The 18,975-nt window shown below is 39.8% G+C and overlaps 1 protein-coding gene across 3 annotated transcripts in view; it reads right to left on the bottom strand.

Annotated features, from left to right (window-relative positions):
- Nucleotides 1-18,975, bottom strand: part of ANO4 (anoctamin 4) — a 405,598-nt gene that overhangs the window by 218,335 nt on the left and 168,288 nt on the right. For all 3 annotated transcript variants that reach the window (XM_011934758.1, XM_011934750.1, XM_011934766.1), the window contains one exon: nucleotides 6,005-6,199. In XM_011934758.1, coding sequence (XP_011790148.1) covers nucleotides 6,005-6,059 — 55 coding nt within the window. In that variant the 5' untranslated portion in view covers nucleotides 6,060-6,199. The remainder of the gene's footprint in view (nucleotides 1-6,004; nucleotides 6,200-18,975) is intronic.

Here is an 18,975-nt window from a genome sequence, read left to right as displayed (position 1 = left end):
AAGGAAAGACTGAATCTACACTGCCTGCATTTGACTTTAACTGAATACTCAATTCTGGGCACTACATATTCAAAGAGATAGCAATGAAACAAGAATATTTCTAAGAGCAGAGAAGGTGCAATGGTAAAGAAGTTGAATGTCATGTCATTCAAAGAAGCATTGAACACACTAGGAAATGTTTCACCTGGAAAATAGCTAGGGATGAGTTTTTTTAAACAACTGAAGGATTGTCATATGAAAGAAGAGTAAGATTTATGCCACATAACTTCAAAGTGCTAACCTGTATCTGGTGAGTAGAACAGATTTTGACAAACAACATATAATCATTTATTAAGAACCTACTAGGGATAATGCATGATGTTAGGAGTGACAGAAGATGCAAAGATGAATTGAGGAGAGTTCCAGCCTTCTGGGAGAACTATAAGACCATAGAAACAGATGGACTTTGATAAGGCTTCTAAGTTCTGTGGAAGCATGGGGAAGTAGGGGAACAAATCTGACTATAAGATCTAGAAAGCTTCTTGGAGGAAGCGGAATTTAAGTTACATTTTGAGGAATAAGAGGGGTTAGCAGACATTTATTAGGGGAAGGGATATTCCAAGATGAGAGAGGAGCTTGAGCAGTGGCAAAGAAATGGAAGAGTAAAAGCCTACTTGAGAAACAGTAAAAGGGCTGTGGATGGCTGAAGCTGAATAATATGGATAATGACAGTGTAAAGTGAGATAAGCCTGGAAAAGTAAGGAGAGGGTAACTTGGAGAGGGCTTGAAAAGCTGGGCTCACAAGGCTGCATTTTCTTCTGGATAGCCCATAATAATTTTAAGAATAGGAGGGCTGATACTAATTATCTTCTCTGGAGGAGAACCTTGGTGTTATCTGGAAAATTAAATAAGAGAGAACCACTGAAGACAATTGTCCAACATCTAAAACCTTCCACTGGACTCTCCAGAATTCTCTGAACATCACCAATCTCTTCTCAGATTGCCCCATTCACCTTCTTGCTCTAAGGAAAACCTGGATCTTCCCAGAGGTCATGCTTCCCTGTGGCTCTTTCACTTAGAACTGTTTTTCTCCAATAGCCCTAGCACCAACGCCTCTGAAGGAGGATTTATTGAGTCTCAAATCCACCTTCAGACATTCTTCTTCCCTCTTGCCTAAACACCTTCAGCCTTGAATCTCAGGTTGTTATATTACATCATCTTCTACCCTTTATCTTTGTACTCTCCTGCTACCTGCCAGATCACATTCCCTTATTTCTCAATAAAGTTAATTACTGGTCTATCACTCTTCCCAAAACTACTCAATTCTTAACCCAATCCTTTTCACATCCTGGTCTCTCAGTCCCTAGGAATTGTTTCATTCAGTGATCTTGCCCTCTACCCTTTATGGTTTCTTATTTTGTACCTTGGCCTAAGCCTTGTCGTTACCAGTAATAGCATTTTGTGTTGATATTACTATAATAAAATTAAATAAATGTTATTAAGATATGTGCCACCATATTAGTGCCACACATTCCATTCTCTCATCACCTCTCTTATCCTTCCAGATCCTCCTTCTATTACCCTAATCCCCACACTTTTTTGAACCCTCTGGAAACTTCAACCAATTGATCCTACCAACTTTTCATTGTACTTCATTCCCTTGATATCTTGTACTCTCTTTACCAAATCACAAAATGAATCACTATCATCACTCCCTTCCACGCACCTTCAATTCCCTTTCTCTCTTTCCTACTTCCTTTCCACACTCCTGTTCAAATCCAACTCACCACCAACTCTATGTCTTTACTCATGCAGCTATACAAAATTAAAAGCTACACAATGATGATAACTAGTCCTACTTTAGTTTCATGATGATGAATCTCAAATCCTCTTTAATGTAAGTTGGCAAACATATTTTCATTTTCCATATCTTTCTTTCTCTTTCTCCCTGTGGCTCCATTCTCATTCTCAGAGATGACCTTGCTTCTCACATTAAATATAAAGCTGACAACATAGGAAAAGAACTTATTAGACCCTCAGCATACCTGCCAATATCTACATACTCCTCCTTCCCACCAGTTATCACAGATAAACTATCCATAGTCCTGTTGTGCATAGCTCTCAACCTCTCACTGATGCCCACATCACAAATTTTCCCCTCTCTCGAACACCATAAATTATCTGCTGGAGAGCTGCTATTTTTAAAAGAAACTCTTGACCTTACTTCTCCTCCAGCTGCTGCCCTATTTCTTCACTACACTTCATAGCAAAACTGCTCAAAAAAGTTGCCTATATTCAGAGCATCTAATTTATATCCTCTCATCTCCCCTAAATCCACTTCAATCAAGGTTTCATCCCCACCACTCCATTAAAATGGCTCTTAACAAAATTACCATTGACCTCCACTTTACTAAAATCAATGACTAATTCTCAGTCCTCATCTTATTTGACTTTCAGCAACATTTAACCTAGAAAACCATTATTCTCTTCTTGATAAACTTTTGTAATTTCTGAGATGTGGCACTTCTGGGTTTTCTCCATCTTTGCTGGTGGTTCTTTCTTGGCCTTCTTTACTGGTGGTTCATGTCCTCTTTGACCCTTTATTATTGGAGTGTCCCAGATCTCAGCCCTTGATGCTCTCCCTTCTACATTTATACTTCTTTCCTTGGTCATCTCTTTCAATCTCATGTCTTTAAATAGCACTTATATGTCAACAACTATTAGTTTTATATCTCTTTCACAGACCAATCATCTTTCAAACTCCAGACAGGGAGGTCAAACTACCACCCACAATATCTTGCCAGCTCTCAATATCAAACTTCTGAGCTCAGCCCCGCCTTTGCACTCAAACCCACCAAATTTGCTTCTCTTGCAGCCTCCTCCATCTCAGCTGATTTTACTCAGGCCAAAAAAACTTTTCATTCATCCTTTGCTCTTATTTCTCTCATACCCTACATCCAATCCATTAGGATTTAAAATATATCCAGCTTTAAAATATATCCAGACTCTAAATTCTCACCATCACTTCTGCCTTTCCTAGTCAGAGCTACCATCATTTCTCCACTGGATCATTCTGGAGGCCTCCTATCTGACCTTTCTCCTTTTATCCTCTCCTCCTATAAGGTACTCTCCCCATAGTCTATATTACATCCTGTTAAAATATAAATCAAATTATGGAATTCTTCTGCTCAAAACCCTGTAAGAGCTTCCTTTCACATAGGGCTCAAAGTCCCTACAATGGCCTATAAGGTCCTGCCCGATCTAGTCCCTACGACCTCACTGAGATGATTCCCCACCTCACTCACTCCACTTCAAGTTTAGGAGCCTCCATACTGTTCTTCAAACCGCCAGACTCACCCTTACCCTACAAGCTGTCCACTAACTGTCCCTCTGCTGGAATGAAGTTGCTTAGACATCCACATGGCTGTCTCAGAAACTTCTAGTCAGTGATTAGACATCTTCATGACTCAGCCTACCCTGATCACCATGTTTAATATTACAACATGCTACCCTCTTCCCCTCCTTTTTCTTTTATCCATAATACTTATCCTTTCCCTAAACACTATATATTACATATGGCTTATATATAACTATAATATAGACTACACAGTTGGTCGATTTAATATATTTATTTATTATCTCTTGCAGCTGCTATGTGAACTCCCCAAGGGCAGAGATTTTGTCTGCTTTGTTTACTGATGTAAATCAGGTACTTGTTGAAAGAAAGGCAGGCAGAAAAATTCAGAAGCTATTGTAGTAGTCTAAAACACAGCTAATGAAGGTTTTGTTCAGCCCTACCCTACAAATATTTCTTGGGAGTACAAAGATAAATAATCCAGAATCCCTGCCCTTAAAGATCTTTCAGTGGACAGATAGACAAGTAATTTCGACATGTTCAAAGATAACAGGGCAAAACCAGGGCATCCTGGGAAGAAAGAACAGCAGGAGCAAAGGTTGGGAGGCATGAAACAGCATCACATATTTAGAGAAGTGAAAGCACATTGATATAATCAGATGTGATGGTCTATTTGATGAGCCAACTTGGCCAGGCTACAGTCTCCAGTTATTCAATGAACACTAATCTAGTGTGGCTGTGAAGGTGTTTTGTAGATGCAATTAAAGTTCATAGTCAGTTGACTTTATGTAAAGGAGATTCTCCTTGATAATCCAGGTCAGTTGAAACGCCTTAAAAGCAGAGCTGAAGCTTTTAAGAGCTGTGCCCAAGAGTTCCAGCCTGCCCTTGCAGATAGCCTGACCCATGAATTCAGACTTGCCTAGCCATCTCCCACAATGAAAGCCAATTCTTTGTAATTAATCTCTAGTACATACTATCTACTGGTTTTGCTTTTCAGATTGAACCCTGATTGACATACTATAGTAATAAAGCTTAAGGAAGATGAGGGCAAAAAATGAAGGGTGAAAAGCAGTAGGGGCCAGATCACAAAAGGCATTTGTTTTTAACATGCTAAGAGGTTTGAACTGGACCCTGTAATCAATAGAACAAGCACAGTAACTGATCAGGAGTAGAGATGAATCATTCTGGATTTGGTACGTTCTGGGAAAGGAGGCAAGAGGAGGAGAGAGATGCTGGAGTGGGAGAAACCAGGAAAGTTACATGAGAGAAATAAGAGGAGAACCCTAAGATTGTCATGGAAGCCAAGGGAACAGTGTTTGGGGAACAAGTGGGTTGTCCACCTTGGTCTGGTGCCTCAGGAAAGTCTGGCAAGCACATACTACATTGTGATAAAAGGAGGTCACTGAGGGCCTCAAAAGCAGCCAGGATGGAATGGAGAAGCTAGAAACCAGATTGTGCTGGTTGCTCTTGATACAACAGAGCAATCAAAAGTAAATTATAATTTCAGAAGTTTGGCTTGGAAGGGAGGAGGGCAAAGGGGCAGAAGAGGGAAAAGGATACAGTGTCAAATGATCAGAATGGTAGAAGCTTGAGCCTTTTCACAGACTGAGGGTAAACAGCTAGCAGCGTGGAGGGGTGAAAGAGACAAAAACAAGAGGACACATTCTCCTGACTAAAGGTCACGGGTGAAGGCTTGGTCAAAGACAGTAGGAGGCCCTTCATCTTCTGAAAACTGGAGGAAAGTGGGGAAGGATGTGTAAAGAGCAATACATTTGACGAGAGGATAAGGGACTTCCAGTAATTCATGCCCAATGGCCCTGGTGTTTCTTGGTGGGTTAGGAAACAAGGTTACATGCTAAGAGAGAGAAGATGGGGTGACACCAGTAGAGATGGAGGCTTGGCTTCAGTAGGACATTACAGAGAGGAATCAGGATTGAGTGAGAGTTGTTCTAAATGACTTATGAATTCTCTCGCAATTGATGTTTCTATAAAGTCACTTTGCAGGAACATTGCCTTGGTCACTGATATTTCCTTGAACCTAAAACAATGCCTAGCACGTAGCTGGCACTCAATAAATATTTGTTCAATCAGTGAATGAATACACAAATGAGCTTTTCCCCCAAATGAGCACATAAAATGTTTTTACATCCTTTAATGTAGAATCATTTTAATATTTTAAAGAGATCACAGATGCTTCCCAGAAGACTTAAAACAATATAATGACTCCAGTCTTCTCTCATGATCTCAGGAGGATGTGGACAAGCCAACACAGATAACCTAGGTTTCAAAGTGTGGGTGTTTTATGGCTTGATTTTTTTCCTGAGCAATCTTAGAACAAATTATCAGGAAAATAACCAAATCTCTAGTTTGTTTTATTATATAATGAGCTTTCCTGAACTGAGAAAGAGTTTAAGCACTCTGAGTTTCATTTAGATTCTACCACTGTGCACATAGCCTCAACCTTCTCTGATCCATCAAGCTCTCTCCCCTCTTATTTGTCTTGGTGATATTTACCACTGACTGAGGCGAAGAGAAGGGGAAATAAAACAAGACTCCTAACAAAAGCAAGCTTAGCTGAAAGTATGGCATAATTACATAATAAAAATATAAGGCAGGCTGTGGTCAGGTTGCTGCTGAAATGGGTCCCCGTTGAACTTCCCCATGCATCACCTGGGTGGAAGACTTTGGTTTTTCCATTAGTGATTCCAGAAGAGCTCGCCTCCATTTTTATTGACCTTCTGCCTGGTGGGAGTGAGGAATGCCTGACCACAGGCAGGCGACGACGTGACGCTGGGCGGCTTGCCACACTTCGCCGTTGATGGATTTGCAAACGCTTTTCAGCCCCATGAATAGATAAACTTAAACCTGGAATGAGAAATGGCACCATTAGACTTCAGAACGGCTAAAAGGCTGTTACGTTCTTGTATGAAGTCCAGAGAACAGAAGCAATCATGTTTCACATTCTTAAGGTATGCATCACTCAAAAGTAGACATCCTTAGTTGCCAAGATGAGACTGTTATGAATCAGGATCCAATCAGTCAAATCTGAAGATTCTTATAAAAGTTATTTCCAAAATGCTGGGAATATATGCACATATTTGGCATGCTGTTGCCAAAGCAATAGGGCTTAAGAACAGTAGTTGGGGTATCTGGAATTTCAATAAAAATCAAGAACTTTCTCCACAAGATTCACAAGTCGTTGGCTGAACTCACATTTACACTCTTGATAACCTTAGAATTATATGCATCTTGAGAACTACTGTATTCAGAAATATTTCAAACATACCAAAAGCAAAACAAATAGTATAATGAACTCCATGTCTTCATCAACCAATGTCAACAAATATCAAGGCTTTTCTAATCCTTTTCCATCGATTCCACTCCCTTTGTTGTTGGTTTGCTTTTTAGATACTGGAGTATTTAAAGCAAATTCCAGACATCATGTCAATCTCCTCAAAAGTATTGATTACATCAGCTTATACAGATTACATCATTAATATGGACTCCATCTACTGATGCATATCAACTATATAAAGAAATACTGAGTTCAATGTGTATTTTTTTAAAACACTCATTGATCACCATTGGAGGTTCCTAAGATACCAACTCATTACTCAGAAAATTCATAAAGGGAATAAAGCAAGCATTTATCCTGCCTTTCCTTTACTAAGCATTTTTTATTAGTTGATGAGGGAAAGTTCTTCACTACAGAAGAATTCTTGCTAAGAAATACCAATAAAAAAGAGAATTAAAAATTATTTTAGAGCTATAATAAGAAGTCTACTAAAAACCCAGAAACAAGGAAAATAACAACTCTGCTAAGAGGTAAACTGCAAAAGCGACAGTCATAGGTCATGTCAAAGGTAAGAAAGGTCACCTTAAATTTTCCCAGGGGAAAAAGAGGACATGACCTGGGCCAATTTGTAAACTCTAGCAAATCTTAAGGAAGGATGACTCAAATCAGATTAGGGCTTGGTCAGCCAGGAAATCATTAAAACAAACAGTGTAATAAACATAGGCAGCGCTCATCTAAGAAATAGGCTAAGCTCAAGAATTCTAGTTGCACCACCAGACAGTCCTGACGTACATGATTTTACTTTCCTTTATCCATTTAACTGCCCTCATTCCAACAGTACTCACCAGATAACCTACGGATTACGATTTGGCTTCCAGTACAGGAAGAGAGTTTTCACACTAGTGTTCCTGTCTACCAGGCAGCCAGGGTTCTCAGTGTGAGCTAACAGATGGACATCCTGGGCTTTCATACATCTACCTCCACATGAATTGCTTGGTATGAGTCTGTCCCCATGATGTTGTTTCTAAGCCCACAATGCTGTGAGCCTAAGCCTTGGTCTCAGGAGATTCACCTAGGTTAGGACTATCATGCTGAGTGGCCCTTTGGGAGATAGGCTGGCAAGTTGCCCCCAGGCAATGTATGCCCTACTCTGATGCTCAGGTGCCTAGGCAAGTATGAGCCTTCTACTCCCAGAGGTCTCTCTCCATAAGTAAGACAGACACCGTAGCATCAACCATATGCATCATCCACATCATGGTGGAGTGGTTTTCTTCCACTCCACCATCCTCTGTGCCACTGGTGCATGTTCCCCATTTCCACGGAGGTACAAACTGAACCATCTGTAGACCCATCGAGACTCCAGAAGAATGCGAACAGATTTGTGGGTGACAGATGAAGGGAAGGGGAGAGACATTTTAAGTCAACATCAGATGACACATGCACTCTCAGTCTGCAAATATGAAATAGACTGCTCTCCTGAAAACATTTCTTCTTTTCCTTTTTGCAGAGGCTTATTGGGCTGAGGAGAACAGGATTCTGACTCAGCACAGCACTTTTAGCTTTTATATAACTTTTCTGAAGGAAGCACAAAATGACGTAAATGAGAATAGAAATTATATCATGGAAATAAATGGCATAGGTACTTGAAATTGTTTTTTTAAAATATAAGAATGTAGATCATAGCAAAAAAAATGTTAAAAATAAAAAATAATTCAAGAATATTACCAGGAGAAGATAGCTATGAGGAAAATGGGTATGTTACATGGAAATTTGGAAGGAATCTTTAATGTCTGAGAAAAATCCATGTTCTTCCTCTAGTAATTAAAGGTCCTGAAAGTACAGATAAAGGGCCTAGCCTAAAAGAGCTCTCCTCACACAAGGGCTAAGTCAATGAGAGAAAGAGAGATTTGTAAATAAATAGCTAGTATGCAAGATAGAAAATATACTCCAGGCATTTGAAAATGTTAACATTTATAGAACATTCTGAAGTCACATCTTTAGAAATGAATTGTCAGTCAATAAATTACATCATCCAATTTGTTCTTAGTCTAAAAAAATTGTTGACACTATCTATTGAATGTCAGGCACCACACTAGATATTGATCATTATCCCATTAATGTATCATCACAACCATAAGAGCCTGAGAATTGGTATCTACATTTTACAAATGGGAAATCTGAGGCTCGAGAAGTTACCTGACCAAGGTCACGCAACAAAGTGAATAACTGATACTTTAACCTTGCCTTTTTCCAGTATACCATGCAGTCTAATGGATTCAATACCAATATAAACACTCATTGTTTTAAGCCTGCAGTGGTTCTGAATAGTAACTTAACAGAAATCTATCCTGGGTGGGGGATAGATTGGAAGCACAGAATGTTGAGAGTCCTTTGGCCTAAGCTCTTAAAGAATCGTCTGTTTCTCCCCTCTCCCATGCTTGACCCATGGCATCATCCAGGCTGAAATGTCCTCCTGATTCTTGATCAGCTGTCAAAGACCTTAGTAAGAACTATCTAGAGCTGTACCTTCCCCTTGACACACTTCAGTTCCTCTGACCCACTACAGTCTCTAATCTTGCAATTAGCTCTTATCATGTAATGCTCTTGAACTCTCATTCATCTGCGAGTACATGGATGGTCCATTTCTCAAACGTTCAAGAGTCTCTAATGACAAAGGTCGCATTGTGCAGTCTTCTGATTCCTTCATCATCTCTGAACAAAGTACCTTCCATAGGGCAGGTATGGGGCGATGATCCTCCTTCAGTCCCTTTTCCCTCTGCACTTTGCATGCTACATGGTGCAGACACCATGGACATAGACATGGTACAGTGGCAAAAGTCAATCAAGGAAATAACACTGAGCACGCTTACCTGTGCAGCAAATTTTTCATTTAGTGCTTCCTGTTTTATTGTATCCTCACCATCTTTCCTAGGCTCCCTGAGGCCAGAAACTTAGCTGCCTTCCTCAGCCTCATCAGATAGCTTCCTCTCCAACTCAGCTGAGAAGATGGGGCCCAGGTGATGTAAAGTTTCTCATCTTCCTCCTTTCCACCTCAAATAATCATTACAAAAATACCTTTTCCTGTTGAGACACATCATCTACCTTACTTGATAAAAGACCCAAAGTCAGAACTTGGGAAACACACACCTTGGGGGATAAGGTGAGGTTAGTACAAAGTAGTGGCTAAAATGTGGATGCTGTAGCCAGAATTCTTGGCTCAAATCTTGGCCACACCATTTACTACCTATGTTACTTAATGCATTTATTTAAACTTTTACCTCAGTTTTTTCACCTGTAAAATGGGGTAACAACAATTCATACCTCACAGGGTTTTGTGAGAATTGAGTTTATATCTGCAGAGTGCTTATGGCAATGTCCAGCATAACGGGTGCTCAGTACAAGTTAGCTGCCATCATTAGCTTCTATCATATCAATGATTCTCCTCAATCTTCGTTTTTACCCATTAGGCTCTAGGCTCTAGGCTCTAGCGTTTACACTATTGCCTCTGCTCATCTGTTTTTAAACTCTTGCTTTGGCTTTCGTTTTCATGGCACTTAAGCTTCTTGCTACCTCTCCTCACCTTTTTAAACTCTTTCTGTTCCTGTTCCCAAAGGTGGGATTAGTTCCCAAGGCCCGATTTAACAAATTACCACAACCAGGATGGGTTCAAACAGGATTTTATCATCTCAATTCTGGAGGCCAGGTGTCTCACACCACAGTGTCAGCAGGGCTCTGTGCCACTGCTGTATGTTCCCTGTTTCCACAGAAGTGCAAGCTGAACATCTGTATGCCCATTAAGACTCCAGAAAGGCAGACAGAAGCTGTGGGGAGAATCCATTCCTTGCCTCCTTCAGCTTCTCATCGGTGCCAGCATTCCTTGGTATTCCTCACCTTGTGACATCACTCCAATCTCTATCTCTGTTATTATATCACCTTCTCAGTGTTTGTGTCCAATCTCCCTCTGCCTCTCTCTTACAAGGATGCTGGTTGTGACATTTAGGGACCACCTGGATAACTGAGGATAATCTCCCTATCTCAAGATCCCTAACTAAATCACATATGCAAAGACTCTTTTCAAATAAGGTAACACTTGCAGGTCCTGGGAATTAGAATGTGGACAGATATTTGGGAGCCATTATCAGCCCACCACAGTGGGCATTTTCCAAAGTTTTGATTTTGGCCTTTTCTTCTCTCCATCCTGTCCATCCTTGGGGATCTTATGTACTCCATATCTCCATCTGTAATCTCTGTGTGATCAGCTCCACAAGTCACGCCTCCCACTGTACTCTGTCTCCTAAACATCAAGCCTACATTTCCTGCTAGCTCTGAGTTTTCTCTCCAGACACTTGATGAGCACATGGGAACACAATGACTAATATTTTAATAAATAAAAATCAAAGGCCGGGCACAGTAGCTCACACCTGTAATCCCAGCACTTTGGGAGGCTGAGGAGGGCGGATCACCTAAGGTCAGCAGTTCAAGACCAGCCTGGCCAACAAGGTGAAACCCCATCTCTATTAAAAATACAAAAATTAGCTAGGCATGGTGGCAGGTGCCTGTAAGCTCAGCTACTCGGGAGGCTAAGATAGGAGAATCGCTTGAACCCAGAAGGCGGAGGTTTCAGTGAGCTGAGATCTCACCACTGCACTCCAGCCTGGGCAGCAAAGAGCAAAACTCTATCTCAAAAAGAAAAGAAAAGAAAAAGAAAAAAATCAAAGCTCATATTTTCTTTAAGGCTCTCAAATATTTTCTTTACTTCTCAAAAATCCTGCCTAAAAAGTGAAAATTTTTCTGAAAAACATAAAATTCTTAGGTGTTCTTTCTCTCTGGCCCACTTCTGAGGTACACTATTTCTGGCTTTACTGCACAGTTAGCAGTGTGCATGTGTAAAAATGATTTGCTTTCATCTAAATGTCATTTCTGTGATTCAGAAGGACTCTATGCCACAGGAACATTTGTCGTTCTGTCAATGTTTTACAACTCGCAGCAATGCTGTCTATGTGTTGCATTACTCTTCCTGTCATTTCTTAGGTAAATTACTTTTCAAAACACTGAAAAACTATGTTTTGAATGTCACCACCACACACAAAACATAAGACTCATCTATTCTTAACTTAAAAGAAAAATAAATAAATAAACCTTGTAGAAGGGACTATTCACTTCTAGTTTCCTCTTTAACTACAAAGTGGAGGGTAAATCCAGTGCTTCAACTTCCTGGAACACTGACCAGAAGGAAGGTAGGAACTCTCTTGGTTACTCTCAGGTCTGAATTTACTTTTCCAAACTTTCTGGAGCCTTTCTAATATCCTCTCTTATGCGGCTCAAAGGACACTTGACAAAATGTTTGTAAAACAGACTGATACCCTCTCACATCCAAGGGAGGAAAAAGCTCAAACGCATAGGAATACATGCAGAAGAGGAAGCACCTCATGTGTCATTAGCTTAGGTGTGTTCCCATGAGTGGGGCAGAATTTGTGCTATCTTAGTTAAGTGAGCTCCAGTGGACCCATAGAAAACGGGTTCGGAGGAGCATTGAGCATCAGAATTGGTGGGTAACTGAAAGTAGGTGCATTTCTGAGAGTGGTATGAGCTCTAACCCATGTAGGACCCCCTTGCCCGACCCGGAGACCTGAAGATAGAGTGTTGCTTAGTCTCAGCAGGGCTGATGACAGAATTTGCTACTGTCCAACCATCCTCTACCACACCAGGTCCTTGGCCCTGTCGTGCCTCATTTTATTTCTCTTCTCACTTTGTGTCAGGCTATTTGACAGATTAGCATCAGCATGTCACAAAAATCTGGCAGTACCAACACATCAAAGCCAGGAAAAACTTTCTGCCAAGATGCTTTCATTTGTAATTCTGTTATAATTATGTCTAAAGCCACGTTAACTGAGCATTTAAGCACACTGAAAAGAAACCAAAATGCTAAGGACTAGATATAATATTTTCTAGATCTAACCTTTGGCTCAGCATCTACATGAAGAATTTATAGATCAGAAAGGGTAAGAGCCTGTAAGAATGTTTGACCAGCATTACTTAAATTCAAATAAAGTACTGCAGTTAGATTATTGGTGCTTTCTCTCCTTCAAATCCTCCTCTAGATTCTTTACAGACTTTTTGTAACTTACTTTCTTTCCTGTTGCTGAGGCTGAGTGAGAGTCTCCCTTTTATTCCCCCTGAGACCGAATTCTATTAGGACTTCATTTCAGGAAACCACAGTGGCAGAGTAGATTATTGCCCCGGATTCGTAACTCATACCTTCCCTCTGCCATGTGACTTGTTAGTACTTCCCAATAGAGAGGGAAGGTGTATTCTCTGCTCTGTTGGTTTTAGACTTGGCCATTATGACTTGCTTTAGCCAAGGGGATATTAGCAAACAGATGAAAGCAGAAATGTGCTTGTGTGGTTTAGGCTTGGTCTCTTTTGCTTCTGCTATTATCATAAAAAGCACATGTCCCAACTAGCCACGGGTCTCAGAAGGAGACACAAGAGCAAACTCAAACCTGATCTGCAACCTGGACCAAGCCTCACTCAAACTAGCCAATATCAGGCAACCAACAGCTGCCTGAAAAAAACCCTGAACAAAAAGACAAATGTTTCTAGGTGTGAACCACTGAGATTTTGGGTTGTTGGTTCATAGAAAAGACTTGATGAACGCAGCTCCAATAATGGTCTCCATAAGGTGAAAATGAAACAGTGCTGGTGCTTACAGGTCCTAAGTAGTGAGTTCGTGAAAAAAAAAAAAAAAAATCCTCCTTCTTGCCTGAAATGCTCTCTTTCATAGCCCTAATCCAATATATTCTTCTAAGATCAGCTCATTCATCACCCTTCTGAAGAAATCCCATTATTCCCAACCTCCAACTCTACCAAGCATCCCCAGAACCCTCAGTTCACATGTCCCTCCTCTGCACTCTGTTAGCACCTGCTACATACCTACACCAAGACCTACCCACCTATACTGTAACTCTCTGCATATCTGTCCCATGAACGCGGGGCCAGGACTGTGCCTTATTTTATGCCTATCACAATGCCTAACTCACAGTAGACACTAATGTAAATAGTTCCAGAAAGAAACGGAGGGTGCCGGGGATGGCAGGGAGCCGGCAGGGCAGGCACCAAACAAAGTACAGTCGGCCCTCCAGATGGGACCTGCAGATAAGCAGGTCCCATGTCTGTGGACTAAACCAACCTCAGATAGAAAATATTCAGAAAAAAAAAATACAATTAAAACAACAATAAAGGAAAATAAATATTAAAATATAGTATAACAACTATTTACATAGCATTTACATTGTACTGGGTATTATAAGTAATCTAGAGATTATTTAAAGTATATGGAAGGATGCACATAGGTAATATGTAAATACTTTGCCATTTCATATAAGGGACTTGAGCATTTTGGTATCTGGGGAAGGGAGGGAAGTGGTTATCCAGGAACTAATCTTTTTAGGGATACCTAGGGAAGACTACAGGTAACTAAACTCAAATATTCTCGAATGCCAGACTTCTGTTACGCTGATTTTGTCTGGAGGGTGTTCAGTCCCTGGGAGATAAGCTGAGACCTTGGAAGAGGGGATGAGTAAGGGGAAGTGGTCAGTGAAGACAACCTTGAATAGCTTAGCCTTCCCACTCTCCTTTCCCCACCCCCACAAGCCCATCTACAGTGAAAATAACCTGAGATTTTTAAAATTCATAAACAGTGATTTAAAACTCTTTAAATGTAGTATATAGCCAAAGGAGATGAAAGTAATATGTCCAAGAGATACCAGTACTCCAATGGTCACTACAACTTTAGACACAATAGCCAAAATACAGCCATAATATGGAATCTAAGTATCTATCAATGGAAAAATTGACAAAATGTGTGGTGGATATATTCAAAGACATTCTATTCACCCTTAAAAAGAAAAACAAGGGGCCGGGCGCCATGGCTCATGCCTGTAATCCCAGTACTTTGGGAGGCTGAGGCAGGCGGATCACGAGGTCGGGAGATCGAGACCATCCAGGCTAACACGGTGAAACCCTGTCTCTACTAAAAATACAAAAAATTAGCCAGGCGTGGTGGTGGGTACCTGTAGTCCCAGCTACTTGGGAGGCTGAGGCAGGAGAGTAGCGTGAACCCGGGAGGCAGAGCTTGCAGTGAGCCGAGATCGTGCCACTGCACTCCAGCCTGGGCGACAGAGCAAGAGTCCATCGCAAAAAACAAAAGAAAAAAAAAAGAGAAAAACAAGGAAAATCCTGCCATTTGCAACAATATGGATGAACCTGGAGGACATTATGTTAAGTAAAATAAGCCAGGCACAGGAAGACAAACTCCCCATGATCTCAGTTATTTGTGGAATTTTGAACTCGTAAGTAGCAGAGAGTAGAATGGTGGTTACCAAAAGCTGGGGGGTGGAGCTCAGTTGTGGAGATGTCGGTCAAAGGATATAGAATTTCATTTAGACAGGATAAATAAGTTCTGGGTATCTATTATACAAAATAGTGGGTATACTTAATAGCAATGTATTATATTCTTAAAAATCACTAAGAGTAATTTTAAGCATTCTCACCATAAAAATTGATAAGTATGTGATATAACATATGTATTAATTGGCTTGATTTAGCTATTTCACAATGCATACACATTTCAAAACTTTATTATATGTGATAAAGATACACAATTTTTATTTGTTAATTGAAAATAAGTACATAAATAAAATATTAAAATAAAAATAAATCTTAAAAAATAATGTAGATGTCATTGGGTAATTAATTGCAAATTAAAACAACAGTGAGATACCACTGCACACCTATTAGAATAGTGAAAATCAAAAACACTGACAACATCAAATGCTGGCAAGAACACAGTGTGACAGGAACCTTCATTCACTGCTGGTGGAAATACAAAATGGTGCAGCCACTTTGGAAGAGAGTTTGGTAGTTTCTTACAAAACTCAACATACTCTCGCCATACAATCCAGCAATCATGCTCCTTGGTATTTACCCAAGTGAGATGAAAACTTATGTTCCACAGAAACCTGTGCAGGAATGTTTCCAGCAGTTTTATTCATAATTGCCAAAACCTGGAAACAACCAAGATGTCCTTCAGTAGGGAAATTGACAAATAAACTGTGGTACATTCAGACAATGCAATATTATTAGCATTAAAACAAAACGAACTGTCAAGCCATAAAAAGACACATGGGAACCTTAAGTGTCCATTCACTGACCTTAAATGTTCAAGAACCATTACTAAGTGAAAGAAGCCAATCTGAAAAGGCTACATAGTACATAATTCCAACTATAAGGCATTCTAGAAAAGGCAAAACTATGGGGACAGTAAAAAGATCAGCGGTTGCCATGAGGAAAGAAGAAAGGAGGGAGAAACAGGCAGAGCACAAGGCATTTTCGGGGCAATAAAACTACTCTGTTTAATGCTATAACGGTGCACACACATTGTGATAAATTTGTCAAAACCCACAGAATGTAGAATACCAAGAGTGAACGCTAATACACACTATGGACTCTGGGTGATGATGTGTCAATGTAGGTTCATCAATTGTAATAATTGTACCACTCTGGTGTTGGAAGGTGATAATGGAGGAGGCTATGCACGTGTAGGGGCAGAAGATACATAAGAAATGTCTGTATTTTGCAGTCAATTTTGCTGTGAACCTAAAACTGCTCTAAAAAATAGAGGCTATTTAAAAAAAGATACTATTCACTGCTGGTAAAAACATAAGAAAACAGGGGCTCTCAGACATGGCTATCTCACCATTTGCAATCAGATCATTAGATAAAACTAAAACTTTCATACCTATATAAGAAGGTTTCTCTCACAAATATTTAATATATTTCAAATTGCAACTAAATGTTATTTCTTACTACTTAAAAATAGCATCATCTCTTTGGACCCAATAATTCCACTCTAGGAAGTTATCTCAAGAAAATAAGACATATTGAGAGTTACGTAAGAAAATGTTCCACTCAAACTTTTTTATAACATAGGGAAGCAATAGAGAGATTGACTTTTGTGTTGAATGGATATTGGTGCATATTCTGGGTCTATCTTGTAGTAGCTGTGGAACTTCTGATGAGTTATGATTGAGTTACTATGTGAGCTTCAATTTCCTCTTTTACAAAATGGGAGTTCAAATTCATATTTCAAATATTCATAATAAGGGCTAAAAAAGTATGTGCTCACACAGCATGGTGCCTGACATACTCAATAAATAGTACTCAGTATCATAATTATAATTAATATGGACATAACTATAATAATTATCATTATAGCAATATTAGAAACTAGAAAAATAACTGTTAATAGCACAATAGTTAAATATATTATGGTCCACTGATATGTCAGAATGCTATCTAGCAAACATGTTGGTGAAAAATGGATTTTATAATGTGAAAAATTCATTTATTGTTCAAATTCATGTATTCTTCCATTTACTTATTCAGTCAGTCCTTATTGATTGTCTTTGTCATGTGAGCACTGAATTTATGAGGATACAGAACATTAAGTGTTAAGGTTGAAAGGGATGAATTTCCAAGGTATTCACTTCTCCTAGCCTGGGCCTCATTTTCCTCATTTGTAAACTGAAAGGCTGGAGATGGTCCCTGTGCTGGTGATGTTTTGTGGGCCTCCACCTGCTTCAGATCCATTCTCCACCTGTTTTGTGTTCTGGGAAGGTGACTCCTTCATGACCTGGGCTCCCTCACGGGCCTCCAGTTGGCCTCAGCCAATGGAGGCACAAGAAGGAGCTAACGGTTGGGAGGAAAGAGAGGATGAGTTACTTCTTCCCTGCTCCCTTCCTGTGTTAATACTTGTGAGGACCCTAGCCATTTGGAAAGCCCTCTGCAATGTATACCCCTATTGGGTAGCCCCTTTCCCATGGCTCCTGCTCTTGAGTGGCTCCAATATTGCCCTTGCCTCTTGAGGCATGTTTTATAAAGGCTCCTCATCCTTGCTAGACCCTGGGTGCTTCACCATCTCTTGTTAATTTCCATAACCCAGCCATTCCTTTGTAACATAAGAAGTTTCTTTATTAAAATCTGTTTGTTTGTTGGAATTCTGATTCCTAACTGAACCCTCACTGCGAGAGTCTTGGAAATCCACCCCTTTCCATTTTAACACTTAATGGTTCTACATCCTATAAATCAACTGGAACATACTGAAAAGTTCCTTGTAAGGTTCTCAGATACATCATATTTGCTACCGTTTACCTTTATTTCCCAAGATTTTCTCATTTTGTGTCAATTTGGGTCATCTTTTTCTCCCTCCCTGCTCTGAATGCCAATCTAAATCCTGAATTTCTCACTTTGTCTCACCCTGTGATACTTAAAATTTATCTTAAACCTTTACATTCTCACTCAGGCAAATACTTAGGGAGCAGATATTGATTTCCTGTCACCTCACAAAAGTTTAAGGGTTTTCCTTGCGTTCTGTAGACTTAGGCACAATGTAGCCCACCCTTGACCTCCCACAGCTAGACATAAACTATATCATCACAACAGGAAATTCTCACAAGAGATATTTAAGGATGCGAACTAGATAGAAGTAGGCAATTGTAAGTTTATGGTTTAAAAGTAATACCTTGGGAAAAATGTTCTTTCTGAGATCTTCAATTATTTATTGATTTATTCATTTAATAAATATTTGTCAAGAGCTTTCTCTGTGCCAAACACTGAGGATTCAGAAATTAAAAAACAGAGTCCTTGCACTCATGAGCTCACTGTCTGACAGAGGCATTTCCCAGTACTAAAGCAGCAAAGGCAAGGACAGCTAATTCACTTCGCAGGAGGACATGACATCAATACTTCCTGGGTTTTAGAGAGAGACAAAAAACAAAGAAACCAAAGGTCATTTAGTTTCTCCTTTAGGAGCAAGAGAGGCATCTCTGGTTTTCCCAAAACAAATTTAACTATTTGGCATTTTTCATAAGAGAATAGCGTGGTCAAATATTATCACACCCTAGGTAGTCAACAAAAATAGCTGAGTAGGAACTAGGTATCTACTTCACATGGTGAAACCCATGCATCATGAAAAAGTATACTCTGCAATCCTATATTTCAGTGGACCACTTATTAAATGAGATCACCAAGTGAGCTGCCTAAATGGCTTAGGAATATTATTTCTTAAGATCCTTGGACCCAATTTTGCAGCTTATCTTGGCAGTCAAAAAAGTGCTTCTCAAAGTGAAACATGAAATGGTTTACTACCAGAAACATCAAATGATAACCACTAAACCCCTAAAGGGAACACTGCTTTATATAAGATTTTGGTCACTTAGCCAAGTGAGCAAAATGTAGTTTAAAAAATTTTTTTACAGAGTAATCTACTACTCCCAACAACTATGGA

This window comes from Colobus angolensis, unplaced genomic scaffold (genome assembly GCF_000951035.1).
Source record: "Colobus angolensis palliatus isolate OR3802 unplaced genomic scaffold, Cang.pa_1.0 Scaffold10, whole genome shotgun sequence".
Lineage (NCBI taxonomy): Eukaryota > Metazoa > Chordata > Mammalia > Primates > Cercopithecidae > Colobus > Colobus angolensis.
Note: the sequence above shows the minus strand (reverse complement) of the source record. Positions and strands in the feature narration are given on the sequence as shown.